At 43.2% G+C, this 20,617-nt stretch overlaps 6 protein-coding genes across 6 annotated transcripts; 3 read left to right on the plus strand and 3 right to left on the minus strand.

Annotated features, from left to right (window-relative positions):
• Positions 1–377: 377 nt before the first annotated feature.
• JR316_0011148 (uncharacterized protein) lies at positions 378–1,235 on the minus strand (the record flags this gene model as incomplete). Its single annotated transcript, XM_047896809.1, has 1 exon — positions 378–1,235. One exon carries the CDS (start codon positions 1,233–1,235, stop codon positions 378–380), a length of 858 nt encoding a protein of 285 aa, XP_047744854.1.
• A 3,766-nt stretch (positions 1,236–5,001) lies between these two features.
• JR316_0011149 (uncharacterized protein) lies at positions 5,002–5,829 on the minus strand (the record flags this gene model as incomplete). The annotated part of the gene is made up of 1 exon (XM_047896810.1): positions 5,002–5,829. The coding sequence occupies one exon, from the start codon at positions 5,827–5,829 to the stop codon at positions 5,002–5,004; it is 828 nt and encodes a 275-aa protein (XP_047744855.1).
• Positions 5,830–6,572: 743 nt separating this feature from the next.
• JR316_0011150 (uncharacterized protein) lies at positions 6,573–11,360 on the minus strand (the record flags this gene model as incomplete). Its single annotated transcript, XM_047896811.1, has 6 exons — positions 6,573–7,397; positions 7,458–10,754; positions 10,800–10,961; positions 11,011–11,071; positions 11,135–11,241; positions 11,295–11,360. 6 exons carry the CDS (start codon positions 11,358–11,360, stop codon positions 6,573–6,575), a joined length of 4,518 nt encoding a protein of 1,505 aa, XP_047744856.1.
• Positions 11,361–15,094: 3,734 nt separating this feature from the next.
• On the plus strand, positions 15,095–16,300 carry JR316_0011151 (uncharacterized protein; the record flags this gene model as incomplete). Its single annotated transcript, XM_047896812.1, has 6 exons — positions 15,095–15,235; positions 15,289–15,313; positions 15,368–15,432; positions 15,486–15,509; positions 15,564–15,753; positions 15,801–16,300. 6 exons carry the CDS (start codon positions 15,095–15,097, stop codon positions 16,298–16,300), a joined length of 945 nt encoding a protein of 314 aa, XP_047744857.1.
• Positions 16,301–17,119: 819 nt separating this feature from the next.
• JR316_0011152 (uncharacterized protein) lies at positions 17,120–18,318 on the plus strand (the record flags this gene model as incomplete). The annotated part of the gene is made up of 6 exons (XM_047896813.1): positions 17,120–17,245; positions 17,297–17,321; positions 17,385–17,449; positions 17,504–17,527; positions 17,583–17,769; positions 17,828–18,318. The coding sequence occupies 6 exons, from the start codon at positions 17,120–17,122 to the stop codon at positions 18,316–18,318; spliced, it is 918 nt and encodes a 305-aa protein (XP_047744858.1).
• A 793-nt stretch (positions 18,319–19,111) lies between these two features.
• On the plus strand, positions 19,112–20,339 carry JR316_0011153 (uncharacterized protein; the record flags this gene model as incomplete). Its single annotated transcript, XM_047896814.1, has 6 exons — positions 19,112–19,234; positions 19,306–19,330; positions 19,386–19,450; positions 19,512–19,535; positions 19,604–19,787; positions 19,861–20,339. The coding sequence occupies 6 exons, from the start codon at positions 19,112–19,114 to the stop codon at positions 20,337–20,339; spliced, it is 900 nt and encodes a 299-aa protein (XP_047744859.1).
• Positions 20,340–20,617: the final 278 nt, after the last annotated feature.

A 20,617-nucleotide genomic window follows, 5' to 3' on the forward strand; every position in this document is an offset into this window, starting at 1 on the left:
ATCTGAACTTAAAGTATTCCCCTAGCTGCTTCAGGAGTAGCTATCCACCCCAAAGCGGGGTACAAATATAATTCCCACACGGATTCGGCAGTGCCGGCACGCAGGGTAGTCATCTCGACAACTCTATGTCTTTGGAAAAAATGTTAGATATATGGGGAGGGGATTACAAAGTATGGTACGGGATGTCATATATAGGGGTGAGATGTATATATGTATGTACCATTCATTAAAGTTGAAGATTCTGTAAATACAATTATCGGGATGATTTCCTCTATGCTCGGAAACTAGCTCTCTATGAGTGGGACATTAATATATATAGTGGGGATTGTATAAAACTGTTCTCTATATGTATGGGACAAAAAGTTTAATGATTGGTATTAAATGTGCAAACGGACAGCCATACATCCCAGGTTATTTAACACCATTGGTAATTGTGCATGTCGGCGAGGAATCAAATCGAGTGCCTTCTGGTGATTGTCTATTGTGCGATTAATGTCAACAACTTTTCCTGATCGAGCCCCACGACGTGAGTACGATTTGCCCAGATTACCGAACCAGGTGAAAAGATCGGCATGACCAGCAGGAGTGAGCGCTATTGATTTCTCATGGTTCAAGATGGAAACGTCCAAATCATCGAGGTCGGCGGTGTGCTCATATCTACAAAAATACGAGTACCCGATGTTGTTGTAAAATCCTGGCAAATCCTCACTACTTCCCGAGGTGCTTATAATTGACCTTCGGTGGCATGATATAGCCTGATTGACATCCGTAAGGTCCCCTGAACGCAAAAATCGATACAAATATGCTGTCCCAAGGTTAGTGAGCCATGTAGCAAGCGGAGGGGGGGTGCAATTGACTGCTTGTAGATGATTCAATATGGACCTATCAAGATCCTCGAGTACAGCAGTTCGTTTATAACGAAGGCCGTACGAATTTCCAAGGTTACTGAGTAGATGAGGAAACTCTGGTTGTTTCTCAGGAGTAATGGAGATAGCCTCAGTAAGACTAGCAATCGATCTGTGAATGTCGTCTAATTCTCCCAAACGCTCGAAGCGTGAATTTAGTGCACTAGCGAGATTACTCAGTCGGGTGGCTTTCCGTGGATTTCCATGTGGGGTGTGCTCCAGTGCCTGCTCAAAGTCGAAAATGGCCTCTTCAATATCCTTTAGAGATGAGGTATGATAGAACCGTTTTAATGCGAACACTCCGTGGTTTGTGAAATCTTCCGCCTTCATATGGAATCAACCAACATGCTCAGTGCTGATGCAAAAATATTTACCTGCATGGTACCAAACCCCGTTGACATATAGTTTCCCATACTCGAATAAACTGCTGGCAGGAAGTTGGCGTTGTGAGAATTCACGGTAAGGCCGTCTATGACTATTGATGAATGTGTTGAGGAGGTCAAAGGGTTGATTTTCTCTTTCGTTGCAGAGAAGCATACATAAGTCTTGAGCTCTATAAACAGATGCACCCTAGAACGTGTTCAACACGTATGGCTGCCCAAGTGGGGAAATATTCCCCGTAAACTTATTTAGGTATTTTTCTTACTGCGTGAATTTGTAAAAAATATGTTGGAGCGCGGAAACATTTTTTGAGTGCGCAGATTGTTTTCTAGCTTAGCCGTAAATATATTTGATTGCGCGGAAACATATTTGACTGCGTGGAAACATATTTTGGACATATTTTGCTAGCGCACGTAAATTTTTACTGCCCTCAATTATATTTAATGCATAAATCCTATGCGCGTAGAAACATTTTGAGCCCCAAACAAATCTTTCGATGCGCGGAAAACATTGTTCAGTTGCACTATTTCTAGCCTAAATTGACCAAAACAAGTTCAAGCTCCAACAGTTGTATACACAATGCATGGTTATTCTATCTATTACTGCCTTATAGGACAAAATAACAATTTCTGCAGTGCTTTACATGAAGCATTAGCAAATCCCTAGTGGTTATGGGGTCTCCCCATTAGTGGTGCAGCTAGTGCGCCATTTCAGACATCTCTAGCACTGTGTGAAATAACCTCATCAATCGTGGGAAAGACATCAATCAGTGCATTCTTGAGCGCATTTGTGCATTTGGAGTGTCGGGAATAGGAGAATAAGATTGAAAATCATGGTAAGATATGTATTACATAGGTATCTACGAGAATATGTCAAAATATTACCGCAACTACTGTGTACGAAGTAAAGTATTAGCAGCGGCCATCACAATTGCGCATTAGTGGCTGTGCAAGAAAGCGACACTTCACGTTCAAGCAACATTCACGGCGATTTCAAGACGATTATCCCACATTACTTGATTAAAACAACATTAATATATTTCAAAAGAGCATAGATTAGATATACTAAGAAATTTGTAATTAAATGAATGTGGGTTAGCCTTGCAATACACAATCCTCAATATCACTGTCAGGTGGAGCTTGAACTCGTTTAGGTGTGCCGAAGTGCCATTTTAGATCATTTTACATAATCTCGGCATACCGGCTGGTCACTTTGGGCTAGAAATAGTACAACTGAACAATGTTTTCCGCGCATCGAAAAATTTGTTTGCGGCACAAAATGTATCTACGCGCACAGGGTTTATGCATTGAATATAATTGAGGGCAGTAGAAATTTATGTGCGCTGGAAAAATATGCCCAAAATATGTTTCCGCGCAGTCAAATATTTTTATGGCTAACCTAAAAAACAATCTGCGCACTCAAAAAATGTTTCCGCGCTCCAACATAGTTTTTACAGATTCACGCAATAAGAAAAAAACCTAAACAAGTTTACGGGGAATATTTCCCCACTTGGGCAGCCATAAACACGAGGGGTTGATAAACGCATTCTCTCCTATAGCAAGACCCCAGGACCAGGTTATGTAGCCTATACTACTGTTATAAGCTACATATACCGCAACTAAAATAATTGCACGGTCCCCCCCAAAAAAATAAAAAAGAAAGAATAAAATGAAATGAAATGAAATGCAGATGAGATAGAAGAATGCAGATTTTATTTAAAGTAGAACATCTCAGTAATAAAATAATAGCCACGACACTGAGTGGGATTGAAAATAAGCTTACGAAATGAACGAAGTAGGTTACCCGGCACGTCAAGTGCGTGCAGCTCACCCAAGTCTCTCATAATCAGATCCCATTTTTAACAGGCGCCAATCGGCTTCATTTTGATTGAGGTATTTTCGCTGCTTATGTATGGCTGCCCAAGTGGGGAAATATTCCCCGTAAACATAATTTGCTTATTTTTGAGAAGTGTGTCAAGAATAGAAAATGATTTATGCGCGGAAACATTTATTTGGTGCACAGATTGCTTTCTGAGGCAGTTTGATGAATCCGTAAACACAATTGTCTGCGCGGAAACATATTTCAGACATAATTTGCAAGTGAGAGTGCAATATTTCTGCCCCAAATTAAATTCAACGTGTAAATTACATGCGCGTAAATAAAATTTGTGCGCTGAACAAACCTTTCAATGCGCGGAAAACATCATTCGAAATGACATTTTCTTGACCAAAGTGGCCAGCCGCGATTGCCTTGATTATGTAAATTGATCCATTATGGCACTTCGGCAGAAGTTCTACGAGTTAAAGCTCCGACTGTCCTGTGCAACAGGTATCTTGCCATTACCATTTTGTAGGGTAAGGTATCAACAACTTTTTGGGCTCCATATATATAGTAACACCTATCTGGTGCTTTTAAAAAGCTCCACATTGGTGGTGCAGATTGTGCACTATCTCAGACAGCCCTGGGACTGTTTAAAAACTGTATATATTGTGGGAATAACATCAATCAGTACGTCTCTGCCTGTATGTTGCACGTCTGTGAAGTTGAGCATGTCTAGATAAGATTAGAAAGTCATATTAAGACAATATTTAATGAGTAAAAATGTAATTAATGGCCAATAGTACTTCATAAATGGCAGTACAAGAAATCGACACTTTGTATTGAATTGCAATTCTAGGTTATGCATTCAGTTGGAGCTCTTAACTCCATGAGAATGTGCCGAAGTGCCAGAGTGGATCAATTTACATAATCACGGCAATCGCGGCTGGCCACTTTGGTCAAGAAATGGTCATTTCAAATAATGTTTTCCGCTCATTGAAAGGTTTTTTCAGCGCACAAAATGTACTTACGCGCATGTAATTTACACGTTAAATATAATTTGGAGCAGAAATAATGCACTCGAGCTTGCAAATTATGCAAAAAATATATTTCCGCGCAGTCAATTTTGTTTATGGACTCGTCAAATTTACCTCAAAATCAATCCGGGCACCAAACAAATGTTTCCGCGCACAAGTTTTGTTCTATTATTGACGCACTTCTTAAAAATAAGGAAATTATATTTACGGGGAATATTTCCCCACTTGGGCAGTCATACTTATGCCGCTAGCCGCCTCATATTTGAACTCCGAGCGCTCACTCATAGTTTCTAGACATTGCTTTACATTCAACAAGGCATGATGGTCTTCCCAATGAGCTGTGTGTATGTACAAAATGTCGAACTAAATTCGCATCCTGAGATCCATGAAACATCGGAAGTGTGAGGTACATTAGTCTCGTTCCCATCCGTTATAGGGCACGATCTCCCCTTCTGCAAGAGGGCCGGGACTAAAAAGCGGAGATCAAAGTCGGAGTCAAAAATTCTGCAATATGTATTTGATTGGGGAGATGTGCCGGGCAACCAGACACTCTGAATCTCCGACAGATATGCCGAGTGATTGCCGGGTTTCCCGGCACCAGTAACAGGCCTAAGACCCCAGCCATACGCAAGTTGTTTACATTATATGTGTCCAACTATCTGGAAGTCAACTGTTGGGAGTGCAATGAAGCCATTTGATTAGTTTTCTTGACATTAACCTGCTATAACAATCTTCAAGTAGAATACGCACGATTATCCTCACACGGCCATTTTATTCATCACACAGAGCGAATTTAAGCGTGTTAAACAAGGTACGTTTGAAATTTGAATGTCATGTTCAACAGTTATATCATAATTCGGCTACGCCGAAGATTCCTCTCGGGCTGGAACTGGGGTGCCATCTTTTTTTTCATCCTCTAATCCACTCCTACGTAATAGCTTCCTCTTTTTTATTTCCCTGTACCCTAACCAAGCTCCAATTACCGATGTAAACACACCAAGAGTTGATCCTACAATTGTTGCTATATCACTTGGACCAAGTCCCGAGTGTGAAGAAGTCGGAGATGACGCAGCCGGCGAAGAATTCATTGGAGATGAAGGTGGTGGGATTTGTGGATTTGACCCAGAGGTAGAAGCTCCACCAGCACCAGCGGTAGATGCTGAAGAGAAGTTTCCAGAGCAGATCGCAAGGTCTGCTGGATTGATGCATTCAGTACCAATTCCGTCTCCAATGCAAATCTGCAAAGACCGTGATGATGCACAGGAATAATCGTTTCCAAGAACGCATGACGACGAGTCGCAGCAAGCGAATTGAGAACCCATCGGCTGGACTTTCATATAGTCCACAAGCTGCGGGGGACATGGTTTGCTGATTACTGCCGACCTGCTGATTGCTTGACATCCATCCGCTGCACAAGCATGCTGCTCAAAAGTTCCTCCAATGCACAATGTCAGAGTGGGATAATTGCCAAGGTTATGTGAGTCAACCACGATATTTTCTCCACAAGCATGAAAGGGGGACCCCGATTGGTCGATACATCCAAAACCATCCAGGCAGCAACGAAACGTATATGTTGAATTAATGATGTTGGAGAAGGTGTCGGTCATGAGTTGGGTATCGCTGCCAGAATTGCACTCAGAGTTAAACCCAAATGGGTCAGGCTGATTGGAGCTGGAGGTGCTGGACATCCTATGCGCAGACGATTGAATATCATGAAGAACTTGTGGGAGATAGACATCGACTCACCTAGATGCTGGAGAACTACTCGTGACGGTATGAGGTAAAGCGACGATCGTGGACCAGTTTCACAATGGTTTCCCAGGTAAAGCCAGCATCCCTGATGCTAACACGCTACTATCCCACACCTGCGTAGACAGGTTCTCAAGAAAATTTGGAAGTTAGATGATAGGGGCTTGGTATTTTGATACTCATATACACACAAATTTTAGTCATCTTTCCCAATTTGTGTCCAAATGAATCACCCTACATTCTCCAACTTCTCATTAATATCTTAGCCTTACAATTAGTGTGTGCATACGGAGAGTTCAGTAGGAAAAATATCTGCTACCTCCGCTACCAACGCACACATATAGATTAGGACCATGCGCAGCGGGCGCCTAATATAGCACATTGACGAATCAATGCTGAAATCAAACATGATGACTGTATTCATCAGTCGAATGACGGATTGGAGGGGAATCCTGGGAATTTTCGCATTATCAAGGCGGTCAGTTCTTGTATTACATTATTACATTGATATATAACATTTGTTGGTGTATAATGATAACCTTAACGTCCGATAAAATGGATTGTCGATCGTCAGAATCATATCCTTCGTGCACTCCTTCAATGATGTATAATAGATAACAAAAATTCCATTGTACTTCTAATAAATTTTGACATAAATCTACGGCGAATGTGCTCATGATTGCTAGTAACCAAAATGTACATAAGGGACCCATTGGGAAAATGAGCTATCACAGTCCACCAGACATTGTTGAACTTGTTTTGTCGCATAGTCTAACGCAAATGCTGCATCCCCACAGTCCAGGTTCCCGTTGGATTGCTTGTTGTTAACTATGTATTCGTAGAATTTGATAGCAAACCTCGGTCCATAAGCGTCAGAAATATTCCACATCGTACTCACAACTCCACGATATCCTGCTGACAGCATACCTGCAGCAGTATGGACGGCCTCTTCTGAAAGCCTATCGTCCCCTTTTGAGGTCTGACAGGCCGAGAGGAATGCCAAATCTTTGTTTGGGATATTCTGCTGCATAATGTCAAGAAGTCCCAGGCGACCATCATAAAGGCACAGGCCGCTAGAAAGCGCATCTCCATGATCTTGAACACCATGACATGCAAAGTGAACCCAATTGTGAGAAACCATCTCTTTCATGACATTCTCCTTTGTTGCGCTCGTGTCCTCCAGCAATCGTGTTTCTATCCCAGTTCCAAGGAATAGGGTTTGAATATCATGCGTCTCTTTACGAACCGAAGGTATAGGGTTCAGTCCTGGTGTGTCAGGCTGGCTGATTAGAAGGATATCAGTAGATGTGGATTGTACAGGTTTTGACGCCATCTTCTCCAGGAGGAAGCGCACGGATGGCGTGTATGACGACACCACATAGTCACGAACATTAGAGCCAGTACAATACTCTGATCCGTATATTCCTGCTGCATGGAGAGGGAGAAAAGCAAGAGGACCAACGGGGCACCACCATATGCGTCGCCGGTTTAGTGGTTCATTGGAGGCCTGTAATTTAACATGAGAATCCTTGATGTCGTTTATGAGCTCGATTCAACAGCTACGTACCGTATAACCTAATGCCTTGATAATTGGCCAAACAATCTTCTGCCAGAGTTCCTTTAATATATACCTCATAGGCTCTGGACGTTCATGACGACGGCGAGTTCCACGTTCCTGATTGTCGACATCACGTTTGTCCAGAACATCAACTTGAAGAATTTTCTGCAGCGCCTCGGCCTGTTTGATGTCAAATTCTGTAAGGGGTACGTGCAATGGAGCACTGCTATCCTTTACAAGCGCTAAGGCATCACAGCTAGTCCTGGAAATATTAAATATTATGACAGGCCCTTCAGCAGGTAGAGACGCTAGGATATGGGCGGCCTTTGCGGGCAAAAGAAAGCGTTCGAAGTTTTTCTGACTTCGAATTTCCGACAAAAGGCTTTTGTATTGAGCTGCAAATAGCGTATGATCCAGTGCTTGACTTTGAAGGCTGATATCGTCTGCAAGATTTATACCAGACTCCACTGTAGCCGGAACCTTTCGAGTTCCATGATGCTCCAACGCTTTAGCTAAGTTCAAGAACCTATCAGCTAGGTTCGGATGTTTCTCTTTAAGATCGTCAATCGGTGTTCGGAGCTGATTTATCTGACTCCAAACCAAACATCTTCCCTGTTCCAGCCATTCCAGAGCAAGATCAAGTCTACCAAAATCTAATGCTGCGCCAGCTGCTGCCCTTATGAGATTAGAATGACCTTGGAGGTTGTAATGACGGCGAGAGATTGTCTGCGATAAAGCCGCTACCTCTGACAGTAAATCTATAGCGAGTGAAAAGTCACTTAGACATCCCTCGCGATCATAGTCGAATGAGATAAACGCAGCCTTTGTTGCAGCATCAAGGCGAGCAGATGGAGTCCCTGGTGCATTGGCGCCTTTGCGATATGCCTGAATTGCAGCCTGTATATCAGGTTGCGAATCGCAAAGCTCAAACCGACATGCATACGAGATACCCAAGCTGTACAACATCGTGGTGAGAATGGAATACGTGGCAGGCGTGAGATCAATAGCTTGTTGGAAATATGATATAGAGAGGTCAATGTTGTCAATGAAACAAGTTTTCTTGAAACGAAGGCCGTGAGCATTTCCAAGATTACCGAGCCACGCTCCTCGAGCCGTATGATCCTTAGGTGCGCAGTCCAAGGCTTTTCTTATGAATGCGATGCTGTTGTCGATATCGCAGAGGTCCTGCGTATGGTCGAACTTCAACTCATATGACGTTCCCAGATTGTTTAACCAGTTTGGAAGAACCGCGTGGCCAGCTGGAGCCAGGTCAATTACTTTGTGGTGAAGGATCAATGCAGTGTCAATGTCCTCCACGTTATGGGAATGCCTGAAGCGAGTATCATAGGCGTTGGCCAACAAGTTAAGATATCTTAGATACTCTGCATGATCGGGGGGAGTGAAATCAACCGCTTTATGATGATAGGAAATGGAATGGTTAATGTCTTGATCGATTTTGGAGTGTTCAAAGCGCACTCTATACGAATATCCTAGGCCACAAAGCAGAATCGACAAGTCAGGGTGATCCGAAGGCATTGAGTCCACCCCCTTTTGGTGGTACGATATTGCATAATCAATATCTTGAAGATCTCCGGTCACCATGAATCGAGACAGGTGAGCATCTCCCAGGTTGTGGATTCGCCGGGTAAGCTCAGAATGTCCGGGGGGAGTGCTTTGCACCGCCTTCTGATTGTACATGAGGGCGCGGTTATTGTCTTCAAGGTCACCAGTCCGCTCAAAACGCGACAAGTAAGATCGGCCAAGGTTGCTTAGGTAGACGGCAAGGTTTTGAGCGTTGGATGGTGTAAGCTTTACAGCCTTTTCATGATAGGAAATCGCCGAATTGATATTTTCAAAGTCACCAGTGCGATTAAAACGAAGAAGATAGGACGTTCCCAGATTTGCGCAGAGGCTTGCGTTGTTAGTCGAGCTATCACATTCCAAGGCCATTTTGTGATACGAAATTGCCGAATCTATGTCCAGAAGGTCTCCCGTGCGTTCGAAGCGACGTCCATAAGAATGTCCTAGACCATTATAAAATCCTGAAAGATCTTCATGCCCAGGATGTGTGGAGTCTGCTGCCTTCTTATTACACGCTATAGCCAAATCTAAATCGAGAAGATTTCCCGACCGTTCGAACCGGCGTGTATATGAAAACCCAAGCCCATGATTCCAACTCGGAAGATCTGGATGTCCAGATGGTGCGAAATCGATTGTTTTCTGGTGGTATGATATAGCAGCCTCAATGTCTTCCAGACTTCCAGTGAGCTCAAACCTACTGACGTATGCATTTCCCAGCTTATGGAGTCGACTGGGATAAGAAGGATCATCTGCAGAAGTCAAATCTAGAACCTGCTTCCAATAGTCGATGGAGACATCGGCGTCTTGAAGTTGCTCACTATTCTTGAAACGGGAATGATACGAAGATGCCAATTTTTCCAGAGACATGAGACGCGTCGGACCTTCATGAGGAGAGCAGTCCAACGCTTGGTGACCAAAAGAAATAGCAAGATTGATATCGTGTACATCATGGAATTGTTCTGAGCGCGTCCTGTATGCGATTGCAAGATTTATGAACGACCTCCAAAGGATGTCTTTGTTTGAATTAGCATTATCAACAGCTTTGCGATGATATGATACAACCAGGTCAATATCGTTTATGTCTTGAGTACAGTTGAAACGATCCGCATAAAGGTTTCCGAGTTTGGTGAGGATATTGGGGAGATTGCTCGGGGGGCAGGATTCCTCCATCTTCCGGAAGTGAGATATGACAAAATCGAGATCATCGAGGTTATGGCTAAGATTGAAACGAATTTCGTAAGAAATCACAAGGTTATTAAGCCACCTTGGATGGTCGTCGGAAGTGGAATTAAGCGCCTTCGTGTGGTACTCTACTGCGTGGTCAATGTCGCCTAGATCTTTTGTTTGCTTGAACCTGCATCGATGCAAAATCCCCAGGTTGCTGAAAATATTAGGTAGATTCGGATCGCCTTCATGAGCTAGCCTTACAGCATCTTCGAGTGTCGAGATAGCCTTAGTAATGTCTGCAAGGTCTCCAGTAAGATCAAAGAGCGATTGTAAGGCACACGCTAGGCCGTTCAAGCGGTCGGCCATCTCCTCGTGCTCGTCTGGGGTGCGCTTCACCGATTCTTCGAAGTTTAAAATAGATTGTTTGAGGTCCTGTATATCGCCAAATCGTTCAAATTTGCGCAGAAAGAATATTCCGCATTGTTCAAGATACTCCGGCTGTGTTTGATCAGTTATAACAATAAGTAATTGAGGTTCGTGACTGACATTCATAAAACTCTGCAAATTAATTGTAGTAGTATAGCTGTCTTGGTGATTTCCCACCTGCACCTCCTCGTAGTTTGTCCAGGGGGTGGGATCCTGTTTTACAAAAGGTGGGATTTCCTCGTCGTTTTGTAATCGTGGCCAGTCCCGTGAACTCTTATCAACCTTCTTCAGGGTGATCACAAGACATTTCCTCGGAAGATCCTGCCTCACAACCATAGCCTTTAATTGTCAGTTAGAAGATCCACGCTGTGAATAGAAATCGATTCACCTCCGAGTCAACTTTTGAATATAGAACTAGGTCAAATGCATATTTGGCTTCGTTCAGACTTCTGGATGAATAGGACAATTCTGATGAGTATCTAAAACCACTTCCATGGAAAAGAATAACGTACTCTCTGGGATAAGCCCGAAATGAAAGAGTTTTATCCAAGACGGCAGTTGTGCACTTCAAACATGATGTTGCAATGTCGGGAATGTTGACGGACAGACGAATCAAATTCTGTAAAAAAAATGTTGAGTAAGATGTATCATTGGAATATGATGGTAACATACCTCTTGGTCAGTGGTTTCTGAACTTTTCTGGGCCCAAAAAACTGATGGAATTATGTGTGACGTCATCAAAACGAACGGTCAAGCCTGAGGCGTGAAAAGTGCGAAGTTGGAGTGATTTATGACCTTTATAATAAACATGGTTTATATCGTTCTGGACTCCCCTTTCGAGATACGAATGTGCACAGCTTTCATTCACATGCGCAATTAAGCGGGACACTGCACATGCACAGCTTTTTGTCCCGTGCAGTAACCATTTCCACAGCTTGTCAAGGATACTAGGATGCCAAATACGCCAAACGCTTATTGATCGATTTTTCTTTGTATAATTTGAAGCTGTGCAAACATATGTGTGGCATGAATACTTGACACCACTTTACGTGTTCAAGAAACATGCAGGACTGAAAATTATATCAATAAATGGGTAATGTCGTTGCAACTAACTCACTAGCGCAAGAGGCCCATCGACTTGGCGATACAGGAAAATGGAGCGGGAAAAGGGGGGGAAAAGATAGTTAGGGGTTGCCCTGCAAGATCAAGATTGGACCAAAAGCGAAGTGTTGTAGAACAAGTGATTATGTATAGACATGTTCCGCGTTCCTCGTGGATTGGAGTTCAGACTCAGAGAGGATGAAGATGATATTCCAAAATGAAGTACATCAAAATTATACGACCGCTGTTGTCCTACCACATCTAGAAATCAAAGATCATCAATGAACGCACGAAGAAACATCTTCAACACAAGCTTACCATCACCCCGAACCTAGACCTAATCTCCATTGCATCAACTGAGATACCATTTCCCAAAGCATTGATGTTTGGTTCTATGCCCTTCTAGCAGCATTCTACATTCCTCCATCCCAGCAGCATAAGCCTTCGACACCGAATGTCATGATAGCCAAGGAATTTGCTCCAGAAGGGTAATCTTCGAACCTCAGAGTTCAGTCTGGGAGTCAAGTGGCAGTATTTTGTCAGAGAGTGTCGCAAACGGCATGAAAAAGAGCAAGAGAGGGTTTGAGGGTTGAAATTTGAAACGTTGACATTCTGGGCGTCTTACAGAGGTTATGGCGGGAGTTTTCGGAGTAATCATTCGAAATCATTTAAGCGGAGTTATAAAAAATCTAGAGATGCCGAGATATCGTTAGACTCGTGACCAGCCATTTCTGACAAATCGCCTTTAAACATCGCCTTGCTGTATGAAGTATTGCCAGTGGCAATTGGGCCTTGCTGTGGAGGATTATCATTGAATATTGATTCTTAGTAACTATTAGTATAAGTAAAATTTAATGTGCCAGTTTGGTGCCAGTCATGCCGCCTGCCAGCCTAACAGCTATTGTTATGCTATGTCTAATCTAATCTATAGACACGATGGGCACCTAACTGTCATGTGGCTATCTAACATGTTAGCTAGGTTGTTGCCATAATATTGTACTATGTTAATTGTCATGTAATTGTCATGTTAACTGTCATGTTTTTTGGGTCACACTTTACCTTGTCACTCAAGACCCAGTAAGTCTCTGTGAACCGTGAATAGTCTTCAAGTCCCATAGCTAGCAATCAAAAATGGAGTCTGGCAGTTGCATAACCGGTTGACTTGGGGGCAATAATGCTACTCAATTCTCTTTTTTACGATGCTGTTTAATTTTTAAAACCACGTGGAACAGTTTAGCCGACGGGTGTATACTGTTGGTGTGCCTTTCTGAGTTTGAATGAGCTTGAAAGCGGCCAACATGCCGACCGCAGCAACGGTGTAGTCAAGGAGCTTTGACGCGTCGAAACGCGTCTTTATTTCGCGGCGCGTCTCCTCTTTGCGCCCGTTTTTAGCTATGTTTCCCAATGCCTGGCAAGGTGCACATTCTGTCAACGATCACACCCATCTAGAGCAAGCCTCTCAGCCCGTAATTGACGTGATTTCCGATCTTAGTGTGCGAGATGTGAGAACATGATTGCGACTGTTTGCTCGTCGACCGGTTTTGCATTGTTAATGAAGAAAATTGCCATTCTTTCCCAGGAAATGAGATTCTTGTCCTTATTTGCTGATATCTAGGTGCATGCTGTCTCTCTAACGCGCGAGTACGCACCATATTAGAAGAAATTGATACGAATAGGGGGATTCTAGCGAGCATGATTACCGATCGGCTGTTCGGCATGGGTATTGATGGATTCAAATACCGCCATGATGTGCACCACATGAATTTTATTGTCATTAAATCTTGAAATTTAATTGCAATTTGATCAATCAAAAAAATTCAGACAAATTACTGTTTTCTTAAGCCAATGCCCCTAGTGTTTAATATTGGCCAGGTGGTGTAGTGTTAATGTATACACTCTACATTTCCTTTCATTTTTCCCCCAAGTCAACCGGATATGTATCTGCTGGACCCCATGGTCTTGAGTGACAAGGCAGAGTGTGACTCAAAAAACATGACAGTTAACATGACAATTACATGACAATTAACATAGTACAATATTATGGCAACAACCTAGCTGACATGTTAGATAGCCACATGACAGTTAGGTGCCCATCGTGAGAGGCATCTTCGGACGCCTTCAAGCATCAAAGAGGTGCAAGCAAAAAAAAAAAAAAAAAAAAAAAAAAAAAAACAAGGGGATCAGAAGTGACAAAAAGTGTTTGGCATTGTGGTGAAACAGCGACAAAAAAAAAACAATAAACAAGTTGTTCAGTAACGAAAAGCCCGCACAAAGGGTAGCAAAACATGTATGGTCATGTATGGCTAGAGGGTAAAGAAACAAACAAAGAAGTTGATCAAGAAGATAGACTTACTTACTATATATGGGAACCAAGGCCAAGTAATTGGGTACTTCAATTCGATATCGTGCCCTTATTGACAATCGACAGTGTAGTTACGAGTCCTCCCTTGGAGGAATCGTTTTTATATCGAACTCGACGTATATCCGAAATCGTGAAACGCATAATGAGCCGGCGATCAATCGGCAGGGTTTGATCGGCGATTGAATGAGCGATTTTGGCCGTTCACATGCCCGAGAATCGCTGTTTTGATTGGCCGGCGATCGATCAGCTCAATGTCGGTGTTTAAATTTCAGTTGCTGTCAAAAAGCCTGTCAATCCAGGCTTTTGGCAGGGAATGAAACGCTTTTTGAGCCGGTAATGGCTCGGCAAAGAAGTCGGAACTTTAAATATCTTGCCACTCGACATCAATCAAAATCTGTTTGAATTTTCAAAGGTTTCTTGTTGCTCCAGCATTGTATGGCCTACTTAGTTACCTACAACAACTAAATGGTTATTCATAACCATATCATTAAAGGCCTACTTATTTATGTAGACCTAAGAAATTCACCAGTTGTTCATTACCCTTGCATTCATGGCTTACTTACTTATGTAGCTTATCTACAATAGGACAACTTGAACATTAGTGATTTCATTCTTTTCAGTCCAGTCTTTGTCTTCAAGTCAGATGAAACTATTACAATATTATAGTTTACTGGATGAAGCCCCTCCTAAAATACATTTCTTATAAATTCCAAAGGAATTGATCACAAGGACTCGTATCTGCCGTGCGTAGCAACGGCCCACCTTACAAGTAGGACAGCAAGTCTGTCGGCCACTGGTTGTCAAAACATTGTAAAAACAAAAGGAAAATATGTGGAACCAGCAATTGACAAAATCAGTCAAGATTTCTACAGCATGGACAGCGAGTTCATAAACAGAGCCGGAGTTGTTTGTCTCCGGTCTAGATGTGCCTGGTCAGGCCCACTCTGACACAAGTTGACTCGGGGACAAAGCTATAAAACTACAAGGTATATTTGTCCGAGGTCAAGCAATGTCACTCAATATAGGAATCCCAGCTCCCTCACCCACGGAAATTTTGTTTGGCAAAGGCTTGCTGGACGCATTTTTACGCACTATCACAAAGACTATTGAAGCTGCACCGGTACCTCTTGCCACAGCTCCCAAATGGAAGGTGTGTTTGTATCGTAACAACCATAAGCACCGTTATTGATATCATATGCGCAGGCGACAGCTGCGATTCTCAAGTCCGGTATGTAGCCTCCTTCATTCTGTGTGCAACGGTGACTGACATGTTAAAACGTAGCCATTAGGGATGACATATCCAAGCTTATTTTGATTAGGCCACATATGAAAGTAAGAGGACATCAGGTTAGTTCAATCCATTGGATGAGGAGTCACAGACTTAGAAATTGTGTGAGCAGATCGACCATGTTTTTGAATTGCAGGTTCGTAGTGAATATTTATCAGCCAAAAGTGTTGACTTATTGTTGCTGCTCCAGTATTTTGTTTCTGCTTTCCTCTTCACTGTCGGCCTGTATATTATGACAACTGGAGACGTCACGTTCAAGCCCGATGTAACCGATATTTCGCTGGCGGTAACAATCATCAATTCAGAGAGCAATGTGTGCGCTTTGGTCAACAGGAAGCACAAGTTTAAAAGGGAGTTTTTCAGAGCGTCTGAAACCAAAGGTGGGGCTTGGGTTCACCGCTTGTACTGCGTTTCTAATTCAATGTAGAGTTCTACGGAGATGAAGACACGATCACAGCCAACCTTGACACGCTCCTGGAATACATGTGTACATACAGCTCTCGCTTCTCAGCGTACCTGACAGAGTTATCAAAGACAATCTTAGCAAAGCCCGATATCCATACACCGTTCAAGACAATGTTCATCGCAAATCTCCTCTTGACGCCGTGGTGTCAGGGTATGATGTGGAAGCCCATTTTCGACAACGCACGCCTTCATCAGGTACCCTTTTCCAAAACTGTCACCATGAAAAATTATATGTCGCAGCCCTGGATGAACGACAATCTGGTTTATGAGAAGATCTCGGTAGCGATTGGCGGCGAACCCACGGAAGATGAATATATCAAGAAAGGCGCGATGGTCTATACTTATGACAAAGAACAACAAGAAATCGGTATAATCGAGACCGAGCCGTTCACGGAAGAGGAGTTGAGGAAGCGGGGGTTGTGGGATGATGACTCGTGGCTGGAGGAACCTTTACCGATTTAACGAAGACGACACGGGTGGCCTGTGCGCAGCCACTAGCTCGTAAACATATGCACACGATAATATGAATAGTATCTGCAATTTTGGCTGCCGTGCAGTCTGAGCTTGATGAACCCTCAAACTACTTGTCACAAGTTTATTGAAAGCAATGTGGGGTTACTTGTGCGATTCATGTTCGCAAATCAGGCCCCGCCATTTACATTAAGCGCCGGTAAACTATGTATATGGGGCTTAATAAGTTAATTTATTACGGGTCTGACGATGGTAGGACAGAATCCCCACTAGATGGTTAGGACATTGACAAAACAAGGTGTATATTGGACTGGCACAATATGTGCCCCTATGGACCATCGTCAATCCAGCTCCTGCCTCCGAATTTTTGGTCTATTGTTCCTATATTCCCCTTACGACGTCTCGGAGATTTTTGCATCCGATTATTGACATGGCGTAATGATGAAACTGGAACCGTCTAACAGAGACAGGATTCCCATATAGGAAATGTAGCGATTAACGTTTCAGGGATAACACTGACAGAGGTAACGTAAGTGCAGGCGAAGTACTAAGAAGGATCGTGTATCTCCGAAGAACGTCAAAGGTTCAGGCACCGAGATGAAGAGATAGCCTTATACGCTCCATCACGTCGAATTGAGACCCATCATTGTATTGGGTTAAACCGGTGCTTGATAGTGCCGGATCATTGCTGAATGACCTTTCGTTCCTCGTTTGTTACGGAGAGTGTTCCTGATGTTTGAACACCACGGGAAGGCGTTATAAGGTCGTAAAAACCATCCTGGATGTGTAGTCTGAATCATTCCACATAAAATGGCAGATCAATACATACCTCCTCAAGTCACCGATAGCATCCGCTTTGAAGGTGTACTTGAGAAGTTTTTGAGCCATACAACCGTATCATTGAAGAAAGTAGGCGTCATTCCCGTAGCTTGGAGAGTGAGCCTTGTCTACGTATCATTGCATGATAATGTTCTAACTGTTCTGCAGACGATGGCTGGTTACCTTAAAGCCGGTGTGTACCCGATGCCCTTTCTCATCCTCGTCTGTTGAAGTAGCCTTATAAATGGATTAACAGTTATTAGAGACGATTGTTTCAAGCTCAAGTTGTTGAGGCAAGAGTTCAAGCAGAAAGATCACCAGGTATGATTTCGTCTTTTCTTGGAATAACCCCGTAGTGATGCTTGAGTTTTACAGCTCGACCATTTATTCGAAGTCCAGGTAGGTCATGCTAGGCATTGATCGTGATCTACGTGATTAATTGGTTCATTACTAGTACTTCGTTGCTACATTTTTGCATACCGTTGCGCAGTTTATTTGCACAGAAAATATCTCCTTCAAACCTGATATCACGGACATCTCATTTGCAGTTATGCTCATAAACTCGAAGGCCAATCTTTATCCCATGAAAATATTTGAGCACAAGGTCAAAACGGCGTTCTTTAGAGCGGCTCAAATTAAAAGTAAGTTTGTTGTAACATATCTATCTCTATTTTCATTGAAAACATTCATATGTGATAGAACTCAATGGAGAGCCACAGTACCTCGACGCGAACCTTAGCGCCCTTTACAACTACCTAATGGAAAAAGGAATCATATATTGTGACTACTTGACGAAGCAAGTAAAGATCTCTGTCAATGATCAGAGTCACACGAACCCCATGTTCAAGAAGATGTTCGTCGACAATCTTGCAGCAAGTCCGTTCTGTCAGGTTTCCGAATGGCAGGATATCTTCAAAAAATTACGGGATTTCAGTACACCATTTTCGACAACGATAAGCAGCAAGAACTATATTCCGCAGCCATGGATAGACGACAACGTCGTCTATGACAGCATTGGCGATCACCTTGCATCTCAGCCTCTCGCTCACTCGGAGAAAGATTTTCACGAGGCGATACAACCGTATAATCCTGACTACGTATACGTTTCCATAGGTATAGAGTTGGCTCCAATGTCTCCTGAGAAATTGAAGTCGATGGGGCTGGTGAAGGAAGATGGGTGGCTGGATTGAATTGTGCCGATAGCGGGTAAATATTGGAGGTGGCAGGTATGCAGCCACCAGTTGAAAAAATAATAGCATACCAATTATCACTGTTCCAACGTACCTAAAAATAAGAATCATTCGTCGGATTTAAAAAGTTAACTGAAGATAGGGTGAAAGTTCAGCTTTGCCATTGGATTTTCCTTTCAAATCACGACATCACGACATTTCCTCTACCTAGTTTCCCTATTCTCTCTCTTCACCAGTGGCCTTCACTTGTCACTGCTTATGAAAGATAATTCAATTTTGCGTTGTGACTAAACTCCCCTAATACGTGCAGCACTAATCCGCATCTCCGTCGAGTATACACTTGTTTAAAACCCACTCCCTTTCAGTCCTGTAAGTATCAATACCTCATTTCATCCTCTTCATACCGTTCATCTGACACCACGCCCTCATAGCACCTCTATTAACGCTTTCTATAACAACTCTACTCGCGCGTCAAACACGCAGCAATGACATAACAAGGCACTTGATTTCCTTCAATTAATTCGGTTACACCAGTCATCCTCGGTGTCGTATGTAACACCACAGGGGACATACCCACTCGGCACCTCCGGTGTTCAGTATCTCCGACATCTTGCCCCATCCCCATCAACCACCGAGGTAACACACCTTGACGCATGTCAGGAACGCACACACGCTCATTCTACAGTGTTCCGTTCCCCGAAGGTATGAGTTGTGTGAGGTGGTGGAATGGAATGAAGTATAAAATGGAGATAGGGTTTAGGTCTATGAAGCCATTTTGCGCGCACAGACTACAATGGCTGACTACGTTGCTCCATCAATTGCTCAGAGCTTACGCAGTGAAAGTGACCTCGAAGGATTCTTGCGCCATGCAAACAAGGTATTATTGGATAATGCACAAGTGGCGCTCGCATTCAGGGTGAGTTTTCATGTATGAATGAAGGTCATTGCTCTGGGGTGGCTAATGGCGCGTTTACTCATGAACCGTAGGCGACTGCTGGCGTCCTCAAAGCAGGTCTGCATTCGTGTAAATTATTCAAGCAGAGGGTGTCCTAACTTACTTGTTCTAGCAATCAGAGACGATTGTTCCAAGCACATGGTGTTGCGGAAGGAGTTGAAGAAAAAGGGAAGCCAGGTTAGCATGCAACGTCAATAGCGCAAATGCTAGTCATGATGATGACGCCCGCGTTTGATAGCTCGACCATGTATTTGAAGTCCAAGTGAGTCACGCTAAGCCTAAGTTCATTTCGTATCAGTTCGATTAAACCGTTTGCTGAAACTTTTCCAGTACTTTGCGGCTACGTTCCTACACACCCTCGCCGAGCATATCTGTGCAAATCCAAACTTTAAACCCGACGTAACGGACATATCATTTGCGGTATTGCTCGTCAACTCGCAAGCCAATCTTTGTCCCTTGGGAATCTTTGAGCACAAGTTCAAAACGGCGTTTTTTAGAGCCGCTCAGACCAAGAGTAAGCCGTTTTTACGCATTACACCGTCATATTTCGACAGATTCTGACTTATGTGATCTTGCTTCTTGTGTAGAATTCAAAGACCCGGAAAATTTGGAGGATAACTTGTCGAACCTCCTGGGCTATTTGAAATCTTATGGCGCCATCTTTCAGAAATTCTTGGAAGATATAAAGCAGGATATTGTCAATTATCCTCACTATTCATTCAAAAAACTCTTCATCGACAACCTCTTGGAGACCCCGTGGTGCCGCCCTGACGACTGGGACGCGATACTGACAGATGCAAGGCTACATCAGACACCGTTCTCAAAGAATATGACGATGAAGAACTACATCCCTCAGTCCTGGTGGGACGACAACACGTATTTCAAAGGAGTTGCGAAGCAGATTGTCGGTGGAGAAACGGAAGATGAATATATAACGTCTGCGCAGCAGGTCGAGTGTTACAACCCTAACGGGTTGAACGAGAATGTCACCATTTACAAGGACGTCATTCCGGAACAATATTTGGCTTTGTTGGGATTAGTTAAGGAGAATACGTGGTTAGAATGAGGGGTCGTTCGTGGGTTCGTGATTTGGGGTGGTCCGTGCGCAGCTACTAGGTTAATTGAAAACAATTGCGCATAGCATGAAATATACATGTCATTGAACCGTTGGTCACAGATTTGCGACAAATATTTGAAGTCCTCGTCGTGAATGAGGACCCTATAGAGTCTGTCATCCATTGATAGGGTATCGTCAGGTTCTGTCTCCTTACGTTTTGAATATCTTTGTGGGTCTTGCGTGTGTAAATAGTATAACGTTAACTTTGGTAATTGATTGCGGTATCA

The sequence above is a fragment of the Psilocybe cubensis genome, chromosome 10 (assembly GCF_017499595.1).
Source record: "Psilocybe cubensis strain MGC-MH-2018 chromosome 10, whole genome shotgun sequence".
Lineage (NCBI taxonomy): Eukaryota > Fungi > Basidiomycota > Agaricomycetes > Agaricales > Agrocybaceae > Psilocybe > Psilocybe cubensis.